Source organism: Falco peregrinus, chromosome W (assembly GCF_023634155.1).
Source record: "Falco peregrinus isolate bFalPer1 chromosome W, bFalPer1.pri, whole genome shotgun sequence".
Classification (NCBI taxonomy): Eukaryota; Metazoa; Chordata; class Aves; order Falconiformes; family Falconidae; genus Falco; species Falco peregrinus.
This window is the reverse complement of record NC_073743.1, coordinates 6,807,494-6,826,108: the sequence shown is the minus strand read 5'-3', so window position 1 is coordinate 6,826,108 and position 18,615 is coordinate 6,807,494. Positions and strand designations below refer to the sequence as shown.

Genomic DNA, 18,615 nt, shown 5'->3' with positions numbered 1-18,615 from the left:
CAGTCAAAAACCCTGTCATAAAGATATCGAGTAAAAGCATCCTAATGTAGCATTTTACTATTCTGAAGAACTGTGTCAATTTAACTATTATGTTTTAACAAATTTTTAGGAAGTGGATAGCATTGCCGCCGGATCAAATTAATGGGTCTAGGGAAGGGACAACAATTGAAAAGGACACGACCAAAACCAGTATTTACCCACTATTTTGCAAAACAAGAATCTGAAAGAAACACTCGGGAAAGGCAGCACATGGACATCTTGTGATCTACCCTCAAAAGAGGCACCACAGCTAAATCCTCGCTGTTTTAGCATATGAGAGGACAAGATCCATGGATCAGATAGTTCTTGTTCTCCGAACACAGAAAGGCTACCGAGTATAGAGGGAAACCAGAAATCAAACAAGGACTGAATTTTACTTACTGTAGTCAAAGGGGTTGGTGTAGGTATAGGAAGCAACCCTGCACCAGGCATCAGGCTTGTCATAGTAGGAGCAGGTGCCAATAGAGAAAGGGCTTTGGCCTCATCTGGGATTTTACCTGAAGCAGCAAATGAAAGTATTACACAGAGTTGGAACACTACACAGATGTTACTCTTTCTATGACTTTACAATTACCCTTACATTTAAAAAAGTAATAAATAAGAATGAATCTATCTACCAGATCCTTACAAAGAAACAAATACAAACTTAAGTATTTCCTTTTACCCTGCCTCTACTAGGAAAAACAAAAGTGAGCAAAACTTCAAAGACTAGCAATCTCATTAATGGATTATTATTTTAAAAACTGAATCATGTACACAATTATTTAACACTTTGAGCTATGGGTCACCTGTACTGGAAACTTAATGTTCATGAACCAAACGATATCAAGCATGGACGCTTTCCCAGGGCGGTGTTTTCATGGTGATCGAAAGTTGTTTTACACATGACAACCGTTTGTGTTGGCTGCATCACTAATAGCACACAGAACATCAGATACAGAAAAGAAGAACATTTTTTAAAGTTTAATCCCCAGAAATGGATAATAACCAGATCAGTTAAAAAAAAAAGTATGTGCTAACTGAAATCAGTGCGCTTTTTCTCCCTCTGGTGTTACGTACTTTTGATGCAAAAATAAATAAAAAATAAAATAACAATTACTGTGACTCTACACAAGACATACTACAAGTGAAGTTGGGAGTGGAAGAGGGGGCGACAGAAAAATTCACATTTGTACTGTCTTACATTCTAGGTCACCTCAGTTTATCTGAAACTTTCATAAATTAGCTTTAAATTTAGTGAGATTGAATAAAATCATAACTGATCACCTAAGCAAGCTATATTTTCCTAAAATATGCATTCCCTACTATTTCAACCATATTATATTTCCCACCATGCTAAAAGTTTAGACTATTACCTAACCTGAATTAACCACAGGTTTCATTCAAAGTTAGTTACAATTACACTGCTAAATGAATCCAAAAAAAATCTTCAAAAAATCAAAATATGTCAGTTAATTACAAATACAATTAAATGTATGTATTAAATTTGAAATGCAAAGGTATTTAAACTGGTACAAACATTAAATACTGAACTGAAAAACTACAGAAAGGAAGTTATCATTTTACTAGGTATCTATGATCTATTCCAAATTACTGGTGTAACTGTATATATGCTATCCAACTGAGCCCTTTGGTATTATCCCATGCAGCTTAACAAAATGCTTTAATTTAAACATTATATTAAAAGTCAAGGTATATACAAATACTCTGCCAGTGGCTTATACTGCTTTGGTTCAAACTGTATGGGATTCATCCTGGTTTCAGCTGGGATGGAGTTAATTATCTTCTTAGGAGCTAGTATGGTGCTCTGTTTTGGCTTTGATGTGAGACTTTTCAGTTCCTCAGGCCTTGTTAGCAAGAAGGCTGGAGGGGCACAAGGAATGGGGAGGGGACACAGCCAGGTCAGCTGACCCGAACTAGCCAAAGAGGTATTCCATACCATGGGATGTCATGCCTGGTATATATACCTGGGGGTTGGCTGGGGCGGGCAGATCATTACTCAGGGACTGGCTGGGCATTGGTCAGTGGGTGGTGAGCAGTTCCATTGTGCACCACATGTTCCTTTCTTCCTTTCCCTCTGGATGTTATTCTCTCCCTTCCCCTTTTCATTATAACTGTTATTGCCATCATAGTTATTACTGTTCTTTCATTTTCATTCTATTTCAATTATTAAATTGTCCTTATCTCAACCCTCCAGTTTCACATTCCTTTCCAACTCACCTCCCCATCCCTCTGGGTGAGGGGGGAGTGAGCGAGCGGCTGCGTGGTACTTAGTTACTGGCTGGGGTTAAACCATGACAGATTTACATATAAACCCCCATAACTTCAGGATTTAAAAAATAATATATAAATATTATCAAAAAGAAAAATATGGTATGTTTCAAAACACTATGCAATTTTAGCTATAAGCATTCCAACAAACCCCATGGGAATCATACTACTTTTAAAAAAAATAAAAAGATGACAAAAGTATTGTAAACCTGTTCTACAGATCTGCAGCAAGGACTAGGTTACAGTTGGATATGACCAAAGGATAACACAAACCTAAATGAAATCTAATTTATATGTAGTATGAGTGGAATAGAAAAGATAAAATAACAGTACTTTTTTTTTTTCCCCCCTCATGCCTCCTATTTAGATTTATGTTCAGTTTTGAGATGCTTGCTCCTTAACAGGTAACAAACCACTTGATTTTACGATCTAAAGGAGAAAAATAGGAAAGTTATTAGCACTTAAGAATTAACTGTGCAATTATGTCTTCCAGGGCTTTTATAAAAAACATGCATGAATTTGAAACATTGTCTCTGTGTTCAGCACTCTTTACAGGTCTCATTTTGAAGTCAGGTATGCAATGAGAGGTGCATCCGATTTGCCTGACTGCTCATGAGAATCGGGTACCTTGCCTCACATCCTGCCTACTATGTAGCTAACTAACAGGCTTCCAAATATACAGTTCCAGCAACTATGCATGCAAATTAGGTATACAATTATATACCAGTTCTTCTGAAAATCAAAATACTCAAGTGTTTTCAAATGACTGATGAACCAGACCTTATCCTGAACAGCCAGCATCTGGATACGCATACAGGTTTCTACAGGATCAACAGACATGGCTCAAGTAAATCCAGTGGCAGAAATGGCTCCTAAAGTGGTGCATCTGCATTCTAATTTAGATCCTTGGTCAGTAAAGTTAGGCATATGCTTATGCACATAAGTATGCACTTACATACAGCCAATTCAATAAACAATCAGATAAGAGATGTTTAAGGCATTTAGCCCTTTTAAATAGGAACTGAATTATACACATAACTAAACAGACAGGGAGTAAAGTTCAGAAAGGCACTTAAATAATTCTAAACTTTAAGCATATGGGTCATCTTACTGAAATAAATGGAATTATTCACTTGCTCAAACATTGCTTAAGGAATAAAATGAACAACTTCAGTTAAGTATTATAGCAGCTCAAAAAATTAATAACATACTTATCTAAATTATAAAGTTAGCAGCATTATTTCCAGAATATTTTGGTCCCTCAACATAATGTTTTGTTTTCAATAAAACTTGGTCAGTTCCATGTCACAAATATCTGCTCATTTATTTTATTCAAGAATGAGGAAGGGCCTACCTCTACAGAAAGAACCCTGAAAATTTGCCTGTATTTTCAGAGATACTGTCTTTTCAAAAGATCCCACTTTAGTTTTTAAGATCAGGTCAAACTTTTTAACAATCCTATAGAAAATAAACTGTTGTCGATTAAAAAATAAGAAAATCTGTAATGTCTTGCAAATTTACTTCCCTGTTCTTTAGATAGTTTTGAAAAACAAATTAAGATGCAAGGCCAAATAACCTCATAAGTTATGACCTTTAAAAGTTTTGGAGTGTTATTTTCATGAATTTATTTATAAAAGGACTACAAGCCCACAAAGATACAGCAAAACATGTGGGTAACAGCATAACAAATTAGGACACTTCAGTTTAAGAATAACTGTTTTGGTTTGTAAACTCATGGTATTTAAAAGCTGAATGGAAATGAGGTAAAGATATTTATTTTCTAATACAGGAAACAGACAAAATTATGCCACATGTATATCACATCCTCAGAAATATTTCTTAGAAGCTTATGAGTGTTTAGTAAATTACAGATTCTATGATCATTTATTTATTCTACACTTTGCAAAGGAATCTGGAAGCAAATGTAGATTAGCTCTGCATTGCCTAGATACCTTATGCTTCTTCAGAAATGTACAGCTGCCCTAAAAATCAGTTATGATTGTTATTTTTTTGTATCAAAATGCTTAAGAGCCCTAGTCAACCTATTCCATACCAGAATATTTTGCTAAATGCTGAACAGAAGTATCTGTGTTAAGCGGGTACTAATCACAGTATTTTTATCTCCCTCCATGTGCTCAGAAGAAATTAATTTCCTACTCTAGTCAAAACATAATTAAAGGAATTGTTATTTTCCTACTATTTTAAAGCAATGGAAAATGTACACTTACAAATAAAATAATTTCTTTGTGGATTTAGCAGCAGAGATTAAGAGATTACAACTACTGCTAATTACCTCAAATGGCACAGCTAAATCCAACAGAGATTATGAAGCAAAGCTCTTCCCAGCTGCAGTTCACAGCCTGGTGCATTACCAGAGTGAAACCAATTGGTCCCAATGCAGCTGGCTGGGAAGAGCAATGCCCGAGGACTAGACAAACCACCTGGTCCAGCACTTCTGCTTCAGGGCTTCCATTTCACAAGAAAAAACATCATTTAGGGATGAGAACCTTCTCAGTCACTCCAGCATGAACTGCCAGTGCTTCTGAGATTGTGAGGTGACACTTTTTTTTTTAAAAAAAAACTCTTCTTGAAATAATCACTACTGGAGCATGTAAAAGTGCAATAAACGCACACACATACATACACACAGAACTTTTCAATCTTCTCACAAATAACAGTGTTAAAAGACAATGTGCCTCACATAACATATTCCAACCAAAACCCCAGGCTGCATTTGTACTTATGAGTGGTAAACATTTTTTTTCTAAAAATTACAAAAACAAAGAGATGAAATCTTACTGCCACTGACCTCACTGGAGCAAGGTTTCATCAGAAGCAAAACAAATATTTCATGTCATTCAGTATTCATGAAAGTTCAATATCAGAAATAATTATTTTAAACTCTTCATGTTAGATAAAAATAGAAAGCCTTCTTTTAAACAGATCATGCAACCTAAAATAAAACTACTCTGCTGAGAAAAGGAAAAACAGCAGAGAAAGATCATGATTTTACTTTGTAAAGTTGATTTCTCCAGAAAGTTTCAACTGTCCTCTTCCAAGATAAGCTCATAAAGCAGAACAAATGAAAGAATGCATCTTAAAACTGATATATTTTTCACTATTCCAGTCTGACACAATGTTCTCATCTGTTGAATTTAGATGCTTAAATGTATTCCAAACCAAATTTATCCATAATTCACAGCATAAAACCTAGTTTAATCATATTCTAAATTCTGTGTATACCATCCACAAGCAGCTTCAGGTCAACTTCAAAACGAAACACTGAACCCCTTTACAAATCATCATTTTTTCAGAACTGAATAACCAGTTCACAAGTACAAGGGAAAGAGATTCAACAGAACAAAACAAAAAAGGGAAAAATAAAATAAACAAAGGAAAGAAAGCAAAATAAAATAAAAATAGAGACAGGGCGTCCATCTTCAGCAGGCCAGACTTCGATCTCATTTCCCCAGTGAAGGTTTCACTTGGTGGCAGGTTTAGAGGCATGGCAAACAATGCCTAACTCAGGCAAGTGTAACAGGTCTGCCTTGGCCAGTCTAGTCATCTAATAATGCACAAATATCACACAGAGAAAACATACAAAACCAAATTAATAGTCAAAATCCATCTACCAGACAATGTGGACATAAAATTTAGAATTATTAGGGTGGCATCGCTGTTTATTTTTCAACCTTTGCATTCTCAAAGTATAACATTTAAAGAATAACCTACTGATAAGCACAAAAGAAAGTAATATTTTGACAACTCGATGTTACTTCATTTACATTTTTGTTAGTGTTTATTAAATACCACAAAATTAACAATGTTTTCATTGTTTAGTGATTCCCTCCTCATACTCCCTTGATTTACTACTTTTTAAATACACTCCAAATTTCAGATTTTATTCTCATTTTTAAAAACCAAGTTTTTAGAGCTCCATTTTACACCTCCTCTATGTTCTATTTGGCACATGAAAAGTTTTATTACTGGCACTGTTGGCCATGGATATAATTTAACCTTCCAGTAGAATATAGCCATTGCTACTTTTAAAGCCCATGATTCACGCCACTGACTGTTAACAATGATACATAGTGAATAAAAAAATGTTGCACTGTGGTCTTCAAAGCCATGCTTATTCCACAGAATAAATTCTGAAGAAAGTTAAACCTATATCAATTCACATCTTTACAAATTAAAATTAGTGATTTTGTTAGAAAGTTATACTGAAACAGCATTCTGACTTTTAAAAAAAAATTACCTCACAACCCCATCACTTTTTCAACTAATTATGCATAAATCTCTGTGGGGTCCACAATGATCTGGAACAGTGACAATTTTTCTGTAATACATTTTCTCAGAAATTCCTGATGAGTCAGCTACAAACAGGATTGGAACAAGATTTCTCAGAACTTTGATTTTATTCTCCTTCCACTCATTGTCTACCATCAATAGAGACAGGAAAATGTAGCTTTACCTGCCTGTTACCATATCACGTCAGGAAGTGATCTCATCACAAGAAAAACATCAGGAAGTGCTGTTCATTCATTAGGCAGCAATCTTTCCTCTCTGGCAGTACTGAACCAGTGTTAAAAGTCTTTTCAATTAAATGTAAAACTAAGATCTTGAAGAATTTGTAGTCAATTATTTAAGGGCATTTTTTCACTAAGGACTCTGGTCTGATACATTTTACCTACTCAAAGCCTCTACACAGCTTTAAGTGGATACAGCAATATCCTTTGTGGTTTAAGAACAAGTTCAAAAAATAAAACCAAAAAGCCCCCAAAACAAAGCATAAAAGCGACTAAAAATCTAGGCTTCACAAAGACCTGTTAATATGTTCATATTAACAAGGCTACAAGAAAAGACAGTATATTTTAAGTAATTTTACAGTCAATGAAATTTTGAAGACTTGTCAAGAGTTTGCCAGAAACACCCCAGACCATTATTATAGCAGTACTAATCTCCTGCTATCCAGATCATGATGTGGCAAACATACCAAAAAAAAGGGTACTCTGGGACCACTGTTAACAAACTCCAAGAAGTCAACAGGTTTTTTTGAACCAAAACCCAACTCTTGCAGTTAGAAAAGTCCTGTTAATAGGAGATATTTCTGGACTTGCTGCAGTTTATAGAACAATCATTCTAAATATTGTTGTCCATGGCAAAATAGCTACCATGTTCAAAGTGAAGTTAGCTTCACTCCACCAGCTGGAATGTTTCCACTCCAAAGAGGCAAAAAGTCTAGATCCAAATGGGCAGATGCTCAATTCCCACAATGATCCCAATGAAGTCAATGGGGCTTTGCCTAACTCCAGCGAACTGTATTCATACCTAGGATACTATACAAACAATAAGAACTACCTTGTAATCAACACACCTGTAAAAGCATGACCTCAAAGCTAAAGTAACACTTGTCAATTTAGTATTCACCAAGCATTTTATTTTATTAAGAGTTATAAAAATATTTTACACTAGAAGCATTCTGTACAGATGATTGCATTTTTAAAAGAGATATCTAAAATCAAAAAGGAGTACCAGTATGCGTAAGAAAGCCTTTTTATTATTGCACATAACATTTTCCACAGGAACAAGAACAGAAAACTGATATATATTTTTTTATTAAACTAGCAGGTAAACATTTATATTCAAACAGTAACTGTCACCACAACTGCAAAATATTTTAATTAGATGAATCTAAAATGGTCAAATGCATATCACATGTCTAAAAGACAATGGGATTTAGTCAAAAAACCCCAAACTCAAAATCAGAAAATTAGTATCTTAAACAAAAAAAACCCACCCAACACAAAAAAAATTAACAAAACCAATAAAACACCAAAAATCACACACCAACAGCAACACATTAAGATCCAAACTGCAGTGTTATCGGTACCAGGAAATTGCCTAATCTTTTCAGCGTTCCATTGACTTCAGTGAGAACTTTGTGTGGGAATAAGCTTGCCAACATAAACCATATTGAAGGGAATTATTTTACCTTCTTTTCCCCAAAAAATATGTAATAAGTATGGAAAATGGAATTATCCTATTTCAATCCACTATTTTTTTCTAATACTGAATTTCAATTAAATCTATATAATTGGGTTTCTTCATTCAATTTTCAATTTTGGGTGTTTTTTTTAAAAGTAATAAAATAACAGAGCAGCACCTCCTTACATAGGAAGCTTAAAACAATTAGCAGACAGGACAAAGACCAACATTACAGAAGAATGTCTAAAACACTAACCTTCTGCGCAGGGCACAACTATCAAAGCTCTGTCAATAAAAACCGTGTTTGTTAGATGCTGGGCCACACCGACACTTGATGCTTCACGAAACTTAATATAACATACTTTGGAGGAAAAAGCAAGAGGTGCGTTGCTGCAAGATAAAAGGGGGGGTGGAAATCAATTAGCCATATTAAAGAAGTGTATGCATGTATTTTCAACTATTATTTCTTAATTTAAAAAATAATAATAAATTAGACTTCCTGGAAAAGTTACCCTGTGGTGTATGAATGCATGGACTCTGGTTGTGGTACAACCAGAGACGTTATTGTACAGAGAAGGTCATATTTATATCTCTGAGCCCCGATAAAAATTCCAGATTTATGTTTCACCAGGCTCAGGGCAGAAACCATTCATGCAGTTACATAGCTATATATCACTACAAGCATGCAAAAACTCTTTTGGCTAGATAACCATGTTTTTCTTTCTTACTTTCCTTCATAAGATCCAGTTGTTCTCTTATCTGCCATCAGTAATGATCAGACATTCTCTATCCTCCTCTCCCACATTACCCAAAAGACAAGAGTATAGAAATTTATTCATTTGCCTACTATGTCACTAAAAAAAGCATAGCACAGCCCCTCCTCCTTTTTAATGGAAACCTACAGCAGCCAAAATCCCAAATTAACAAGGCTGATTTTCTTTACAAATCTTGCTAAACAACATTCACCAGTACATTCCAAATTACTATTGTAAGTAGCACATTTACTCAACACATTTGTCAAGTAAATAATTTATAGTTTATCTTTCATCCTCCAAATAATCCTTGTTTAAGAAAGTCAAACAATAAATCCAGTCATTTTTTTAGTGGGCCCTTCAGATATTAGCCCATATTAACTGATACTCTTTCTTAGGCCTTCATGAAAGAAGTTTTGTTAGTTCATATTAAGATAAAAGCAGTTCTTGAGTTCTTTCAAATGTCAGGTCTTAGTTCACTAATGTAACAAAAATCCTTTTTAACATCTGCCTTAGTTTGGCATAGTGTAGTACAGGATAACACTGGAGGAGGTAGGAAGAATTCACTATTAGGCTAGAATAAGGAAGAAAATTCAAAATACATATTGTTGGGTAATTTGCTTTTCCATTAGGAAGTACACCAGAGACATCAGAAAGCATAATACATAGAGTTTGTAATCTTGATCAAAAATAAAAAAGTTTGCTTTAAAAAAAAAATTTATACCCTAGTCAAGGTTATACTCTTTATACAAGCAGTTTATTTATTCATATGAAGTAAGTACAGGTGAACCCTCCAAAGAGAGAACAGGACACATCCAATAGGACATCGTTGAAACATCTGCAAGTTCCATTTGAAAAAAACACCTGTCTTCTAGCAAAGTAGTAAAAAATGGAAAATATACTGCATGAACTGTTTAATCCTGACCCTCCCTCAACTGAAACACTTGTCAATGTTCTGGAAGAACCAGAAGCAGTTCAGGTTTAGTCCAATCCATCTTTTAGTCCCTCAAATTCCAAGCAAATACTCCCAAAGTTGTTGTATGGAATTAATTAGGCTTTAGTATTTAAATACAAACTCAGAAGTTTTAGACACATTATTTCATCATATTAATTGCATAAATTAACCATCAACTTGGTCTGAGGCAGGCAGATCTGTACATTTCTGGTTACTAGAAAGGTAACATCTATGTAAAATATCTAGAGCACCAGTCAACCTCAGAACAGCAGTTAGAAACATTTATGATGGAAAATTATGTGAAAACAGAGACATTGAAGAAGCAAAAAAGAACAGAGAGAGGGAGAAACATAAATATGAAAGTCAACCTCGTAGAATTTAGAAAATATTCTAAATTCTTGCAATAGCAAGATGACTACATTACTTCTGTCCTTTTAGTTTGTCTGTAGTGGACAATGTTTTCACAGTTCCAAGCTTTCACGTTCAGGAAGGAAATAAACATATAAAATGGCTTTTGAGCCATCTCTAAGGTCTTGGTTCAGAACACTTTCTATCAGAGCTGACAAAGAGCCATGACTTTCTCAGTACTCAACAGAAATGTTTGCATACAACTTGTAATCTTACATATTCTGAAGAGCCAGACTTTGCTCACTGCAAAGATTTATTTTTTTTTTTAATGGCCACAGGTTTTTTTGTTTCTTTAGGTTTGGGGGGTGGGGTCTGTGTGCCTGGGTTTGGGGAGGAAAATGTTTTGGGTTTTTTATTTTTGTTTGTGATTTGTTTGTTTTTAAATACACATGCCAGTGTTACAACCCAAATGGCTGAAGCATCTCCAGTGAAGATTCTGTGGTCCAGACTTCTAATATCTCTTGGCTTTTTCCTTTTTTGTTTTCATTGCTAACTCAAAAACATCATTCTGTTCCAGACAGTTCCAGGCTCAATAAATGATCCTTATAAATTTCAACATCTATAGAGCCGGCTATGACAAGTGTATTTATAATATTTCCCCCCCGGACTTCAATCACAAAAGCTATATGGAAAGTATGTTAAAAAATATTAACATCAGAACACTGCTGCAACAAGACTCTAAAAAGAAGTCTTGGTACAAAATGTTTTCTGAAGGTTAAGCTAATCATTCAGTTCACTGGAGAAGTGATGAAGAGGAGAAATTCTCTTATAAGGAGACCACCTCTGCTAAAAAAACATCAATGCTGCATCTACATCAAGGGAGATGATCAAGAACAAAAAAAAATTCTAAAAGGTTTTACAGTGATTGAGTCCTCTCCTTTTACAATGTAGGCCTCAAACTTCCCCAGTAGGCTTCATAAGCCTTTCTTAAAACAGAAAAGTCCTATTCTGTTTTAATTCTGTTTGTTCCATTTTTTTCTGCCAATCTTTTCTGATGCTGAAATGAGGTAGAGTCATAGTCTTCTTCCTAGGGTTACAAAAAAGAAAGTCCTACATCTCTGATTTAAAGTTACTATAATGCAGTTTCTTTAGGAAACCAAGAAAACTCAAAAAGGAAATAAAGATCTGAATAGTATTCAGATGTTTCTGCCATTTTTGTTTTCCTTTGTAGGGAGACAGTAACCCCCATCTCCCAACAGAACAACCACCAACCAAAATCATAAGAATGACCTACTCGGAAAGCTATGGTGAAAAATCAAATAAAAGGTGACAAAACATCCCTTTAAGGGTCTAAATTTTCTCAGGGTAGTGGTGGAGACAACAACAGAAATGAATAATCTATCAAAATAAGATGTTCAGGAATAATTGTGCAGATCACATTTAAATAAGGCTCTGTGTGTTTTATCTCAAAGGCCTTATCTATACTGCAGTCACTGCAGGATATAACGATGACTAAAAAAAACCTCATGTACTAGCCTCCAAGACTACTCCAGAACATCTAGAAGCAATCAGTATTATAGCAGGGCTTTCAACACCCAATGCAGACAGTTTATGCCTCCCTGCTTACAAACAATTCATTCTGCAAAAATTTAATTGTTGCTCAATAAAGCTTTTCAATATTTAACTGTTCAAAAATCATCTTACGGCCACATTTGAAGGCTCATCACTACAACTGTAATTTTGAAGGCTTCCCTGGAACACAGACTTCAACTGGGTAACAAGTGTAATGCAAAAGCATGACTGGGACTAAGAATCTGATTACAGACGTTGCTGGTCTCCTAGTGTGCAGAAAAACAATTCTATAGCTGTATGAGTAGTTGGCATACCGAAGTACGTACCCAAGGCAAAAGACCTGTCACACCCTGAAAACCAGCTTCAGATTTCAACTGTACTGCAAACTAAAAGCGATCTATAAAGACTGGTCTCAGACTTGTTCAGAACTGTGAGAAAAAAAAGCCATACTACATCTTCACACAAAAGTCTATTTAAACAGCCAACAGAAAGGTATCAAATTAATACCTTCTTGGACAACATGTTTTGTAAGTCTAAGTGTAAGTAACTTTAGGCTGATTAAAAGAAGGAAAAAAAACATGCAGCAAAGAGTTTCAGAAAATATTCTACAAAGCAGGGAACACAACATACCCTCTCATGCTCCTGGCATCACCACACAAGCGTGGTTTCTCAGAAATCTTTTGCACGTACAGGCTTGCAGAATGCCTCCCTCCTACCTCCTTAATGGCCTCTGTGTATTCCCACTTGAGAAATCTCAATAAGCACTTAAAGTTTTGCAAATGGCAAACCAAGAAGCATTTGTTAAACAGTGACAGTAATTCTCCATTATCAACATGGAGATTCAGATCTCTAGCCAAATCAGGACCATACACAGATATTCAAAACTTCAGGAGTTTTTCCTCAGACTTTGATTACAAAATATCACTATAGTTGACAGCAAAGCCCCACTAAAGCCACCCTCTTCTACGCAGAAGTTGCAAATCCACACCAAGGCCCTGACATAGTAACAACTAATAATTATTAAATAAACTAATTCTCTTACACAGGCTGTGACTGTAATATTATTTTCTGTTCTTGTTGACTGTTTCACCCTGACCATAATTTTCAGTCACATCCATATACACCTTTAACTTTTCTTTATGATATTTAAGTCTTTAGCTTCAGGAAGAAAACAGATCTCATTTGGTAAAATTAGAAACCTGCAATTCAGTCATCCTATTTTCATCAAGATGAAAGCAAAAGGGAAAATACTAAACGTACAAGTAAATTAAAAACCTCAACAACACAGAAATCCTGTTTTCTGAAAGGATTTTACAACCATCCCTTACTTTCATTTCCGAGCAGTTGGTTAAAAAAAAAAAAAAAAAAAAAGAAGCACAGATTCTCTGAATATCCTTCTCAAGGCTAAAGCTCTGTTTATGGGACAGGGGAAGAAGAGGTGACCAAAATGCTTGGCAATTGTAATGAAATGGAATAAAAAGGGGTCTTTGAGCACTGAAAGCCACCTACAGGAGCCTTTGAGACAAGTCTTAAAACGAAAGGGTTAAAAATCTCATTAAATCAAAGTTTCTTGGGCAAGTTTTGACACCAGTTTTAAAACAATACAGCACACAGTTGCAGCATGATAAAACAAACTCAGCCAGTCTCTAAGATTTGATAACCAAATACAAATTACTTTTTTTTTTTTAATCCAAATTCTCTTAAAACAACCAAACAAACAAACCGTACTACCTCTTTTCCCACCTCCACATAAGTTACACTTGTTTACTGATGTTATTCATCAAATACATGCTTTCAATTTTTAATTAAAGTTTCAGTGGAAAGCCTTCCAGAGAGCAGAACAGTATATAGCTGTACAATCAAGTCAAATTTAGAATATTCTCGTAAGAAAATAGGTAAATACATACAGCTACCAGTAACAATCATTCTGACTCACTGAAAGATGATTCATGTTAATGGTTTTTCAATAAAAAGAAATATTGCTTTCAGTGCAAATGAAGCCTCACTGACAAGTAGCTAAAATCAGGATGATGACCATATGGAAACGATTTCTTCAGTGCCAAGAGTTTCCAATGCCCTCAACACTGAACCTGAAAGTGGACTACTCACAGTTCACACAGGCCTCTTTGGAAAATAACAATAATAATAAAGTAGTATTTACTGCCATCTGAATAAAGCGTGAAAACCTCTAATACACAAGATAGACACTTCTTCACGGAGAACTAGGCTTTCAGGAACATGACAGGTATGAAATCCATCCTTCTTAAAGGGATACCTGTTTAGCAGTGACTGAAAAAACTGAAGGGCTTTGATGAATGAAGATAAAGCATGAAGTGACAAACTACCAAAGAGCATAGTGTGATTTAACTCAACATTCATAAAAGTCCTCCCAAAAAATTCAGTATACAAAATAAAGGACCCTAACAGAAACTGCTACTTTAAAATCACAGTCTTAAGATATTAATTGCTGGGAAAAGTCACTAGGTTCAGGAAGCTCACTCGGAATACCAAAGAGTCATCTTAAAGAACCTGCATTTTATTTAACACATTAAGAAACTGATGTGGTTTCTCTCTCTTCCCCTCCACATTTTGCATGCTTACAAGAACTTTAAGTGAACTAATCTAACATTAATATGCTATTTAATGTAATCTGTAAGTCATTATATTCAACAATTGAGACTTCCTGTTAGTTTTTTAAAGAAATCCTCTGTTTCACCCTATAAAACCAAGGGACATGTTAATGACAGGAGACTGGAGAAATTTAGAAAATGGATAAAAAAGAACTCTTCTCTCTCATAATGCAAGTTCAGACAACCATAGCATAGCCCTATATTTTGTTCTACAATCATTGAAGAGCCTATAGGTGACAGATACATCATCCTCACTCCCCAGTAAGTCATAAACGTTATCTTTTTATTTTTTTCATTCAAGTTGGAGTAGTGCTGCAAAATGAATTAAAGTATAACACTCATCAAAGGAGTGTCCTATAAGGTTGAAATGATCACCTGATCAAATCCACCATTTCTACAAACCTCTTGGAATGTTCTGACAGACCAAAATATCAGAGGATTAGGAAGAAAAAAAACAACCAATGCTAACATGTAACGCTGCATCTTCCAAGAATGGGAAAAATATTTCAAAAATAAATTAAATTATCAAGAGCAGTCCTCCAAAATGTCCTTGTCCGTGTCCTTGACCAAGTTAAATCACACATACCAGACTGAGATTTATTTCCTATTTAAAAAAAAAAAGTGTTTTTATTATTAAAAAAATTTAGTATTTAATACAATCAGATTTTATGGATTAGACTTCAGCAGATTAAAGGAAAAAGGAGAAGGCTAACAAACATGACTGACTTGAAAGAGGTAAAGAATAATTTATACTTTTATTTGGAAAGACCATAATTCTGGATTAGAAAAATGGACATTTATATGCTTTATAAAATGTGTATATGCATGTACATATACATACATCTAGTCTGTTTACTGTTGAGCATCAACAGAACTACAAGTTCATATTCATTAGAAATAAACATGCCCAGCAAAGGCAATGGGATTAAATACTATAGTAAATCTCTTAATTTGAATGCCCCCCCCTTTTTTTTTATACATGAGATGATGCATACAGAAGAGAACACAACTTCACTCTGCTCTGCAAACTCATGCTTGACTACATAAAAATATTTTGTCTGTACACTGAATATTTGCAATACAGAATTAGAGAGAAAATAGGTTACAATTCTACACAAAACATAACTTTATTTCATCACATCACTTTATAAAAAAGTTAGGATAATACTCTTTTAATATTAATACTATATATTATTCTTGAAACAAGAACTGTTGTCTTTATTTTTTTAACTATGTGCTTCTGTACAAAGGCTAGCAAATGGGGTCCCAATCTCAGTGAAAACTTTCACTTAACTTTGGTAACACAAATATTCTGGAACTGAAAGCTACCATGACACCTTCCTCTTATGCCTCAGCATGAAATAAATTTAAAAGAGTGCATTAATATTTGTAGTTTAGTAGTCAATATCCACAAGACCTGTAATTCACTAATTTAATTTACTGAATTATGTTTTTCAGCTAGAAATCTGACTGAAAAGCGAGTTTTCTGCTGTTCCATGAAGGTAACAAAATTCATGCTCTAGAATACATTGGAAATTTGGATTGCTTACAGAAATGGGATTACATGAATTTTTGTCTGATGTTGACTCTAATGTAAGAAGCAAACTTCCTTTTTAATTAAAAGAAAGAATTTATTTTTTAAAAAAATCTAAGCCTTAAATCATTAGATACCTAAGGAAAAAATAGGAGCAGAAAATAATTTTAAGAAATTGCAGACATCTATTGTAGCATCTTTTTGCTTAGGATACCTTTGTTACCTGTGCACTTGTCAATGAAATGCTATTTTCTGAACTTATAATATTATTAAAATGTATTTTCAGAGAGCCAATAGGAAACATGTTTTTACTGCTACACAAGAAGGGCGTTAGATTTAAATACTTCATTTTTTTTCAAAGGTAGTAATTTCAAAGTCAGGTCAAGTGTCCAGAACTATCTGTCAAGGAAATGCATATTTCTAAAAGTTATGCATTAAAATTATAAATAAAACCAAGAGTAAAACAGATAATCACAGTCCCACATCCTATTTCTGAAAACTAAATTAATCATTTAGAATCAATGTTTACTGCATTATAACCTTGACGTTTCCAAGCCAAACCCTGCTATGGTACTGGATTTTAATATGTTATTTGTATACAGACTGGCAAAATTTTATACATAGGCACAAAGATTATTTGCATATGAATGTCAAGAAAATACCTATTTGCCTCAAAATCTGCTATATAACTTAGTGAAAAATAAGAGCAACAGCTATAACAAAAAATACATTGTCAGCAGTAAACAAGTGTATTAAGTGTATGGTGGAACAAGTCCAAAGTAAAAACGTAGAAAACAAAACCCACCATAAATCTATTAGAGTGTTTAAAACTTGGTAAGATTGTTTTATCTTTACATGAACGGATGCCTACTACATATACTTTACATACATATTAAATCACATTTTTCTGAATGGTCCTCATTCAAACCTAGCCAAGTATAATCCACTAACAGATAAAAATGGACAAACAACAACTTTTTTGCTATTTAGCTTAAAAAAAAATTACTCCTCTGTCATCTTTGTATTAAAATTGAGGTATTGATGTGAATGACTCCCCCTGCCCCTTTCTGCTATTCCTATATAATCTTCATAAGGAAAAAAGAAAAAATTGTTTGAAAGGGCACGTCTGTCATCCACTTCCTAATACAACAGATGCATTAAGAAAAAATTATTTCTTTCCCTCCCCTGTTCTGTTGGCCACCATCTGCTTGGAAGGAACACTAAGGTTCACAAAAATAACTATATTATCTCCCATTTGAGCGGTTCCCTCGCATACAGATAACATAATGAGGACAGCTACAATTTAAAGAAATGTGTAATATCCATTAATAACTTTAATTTACTGCAAACGTCTTATCGGGGACATTTCTGAGCACAGGGCAGGTTCCTCTGTTAACGGCCATGCCAGCTTCGGCTCGAGCGGCCCTTTCTCAAAGGGGAAAAGAGCCCTTCGAACAAAAAGGGTTGGTCCCGCCAGCACGCATCGCCCAGGCGGCGCGGCCTAGCAGCCAGCCGGGTGGGAGTCGAGCCTAGGACACTCCCGCCCAACCCCCCTCCACTTGGGATGACTCCGAGCGAAGAGAAACATGGGCCACAGAAAAGAGGGGAAAAAGGGGAAAACGAGATCTGCACTGGGGAAGCCTATAAGCACGCTTCTCGCCAAACCTTTAGGCTATGACTCAGTACCGGCAGCTACCACCACAAGAACACAAAACCGGCCGTATGTCTACAGACCGCTCCGCAGATACCGTGGCTGCTCCCCTCCTCCGGACCGGGGCCCGCCATCTTTAGGTCCGGGCAAAGCCCCTTTCCCCAAACCCTCCTGCTCCATACAAAGAGATTGCACCACGTGACCCCCCCCCCTCCCTCTGCGGGAGACTCTGATGCCCACACTCAAGATGGTACATAAGGCATTCTGCCTCTTCCCTTCTCTCCATCTTCTCGACCCCTCTAGGCCTTTTCCTCATCCCAAGTCTCCATCGCTCCGGAGGCCGGCATAGACCCTACTTACTCTGGTGGATAGAGGCGCAGCTCCTCGATATCTCCCAGGAAGCCAAAGAGAGTCCGCATCTGCTCACTGGTCACTGCCGAGGACAGGTTCGTGACCTGGATGACAGACGTGGGGCCCAAGGGGAAGCCAAGCGGCACCCCGATCCCTCCACTGTTCATCATGGCGGAGCCGGCACAAATGCTCCACTCGCGGCAGTGCCACACACAGCCGGAGAGGCGGGCCTGACGACAGAGGAGCGCGCGGCGCCTGCCAGAGCGACCTAGCATGTGGACTCTCTAGCAGCGAAATCGACTGCTCCCTGGAGGTGTTTCTGGGCGGGCAGCAGTTCTTCCCGTGCCGGCTGGGGCTCACAGGGTAGCGGGCGCCCTCGCTCCGTGCAGACGGGACTACGAGTTCGGGCGCCAGGGTCCCCCTGCAAGAGGGGAGGGGGAAAAAAAACTGTCTTCCCTCCGCTTTCCCAAGGAGTCGTTACAAGGGCGGGGCCAACGCGGATCGCCCCCTGCCCTGGCCTCCCT

General features: G+C 36.1%; 1 protein-coding gene across 11 annotated transcripts in view; it reads right to left on the bottom strand.

Annotated features, from left to right (window-relative positions):
• LOC129783187 (splicing regulatory glutamine/lysine-rich protein 1-like) overlaps window positions 1-18,334 on the bottom strand; it is an 82,206-nt gene extending 63,872 nt beyond the window's left edge. For 6 of the 11 annotated variants that reach the window (XR_008745156.1, XR_008745159.1, XR_008745155.1 and 3 more), the window contains exons 1-3: window positions 18,101-18,331; window positions 8,555-8,688; window positions 421-536 (exon numbers count right to left, since the gene is read on the bottom strand). Coding sequence is in view for 6 of the 11 variants with exons in the window: in XM_055793063.1 (XP_055649038.1) it covers window positions 421-536; window positions 8,555-8,688; window positions 18,101-18,261 (411 nt within the window). In the remaining 5 variants the exon portion in view is untranslated. Of the gene's footprint in view, window positions 1-420; window positions 537-827; window positions 946-8,554; window positions 8,689-18,100 lie in introns of those variants that run through there. The other 5 variants (XM_055793061.1, XM_055793062.1, XM_055793060.1 and 2 more) reach the window with 5 other exon arrangements.
• Window positions 18,335-18,615: the final 281 nt, after the last annotated feature.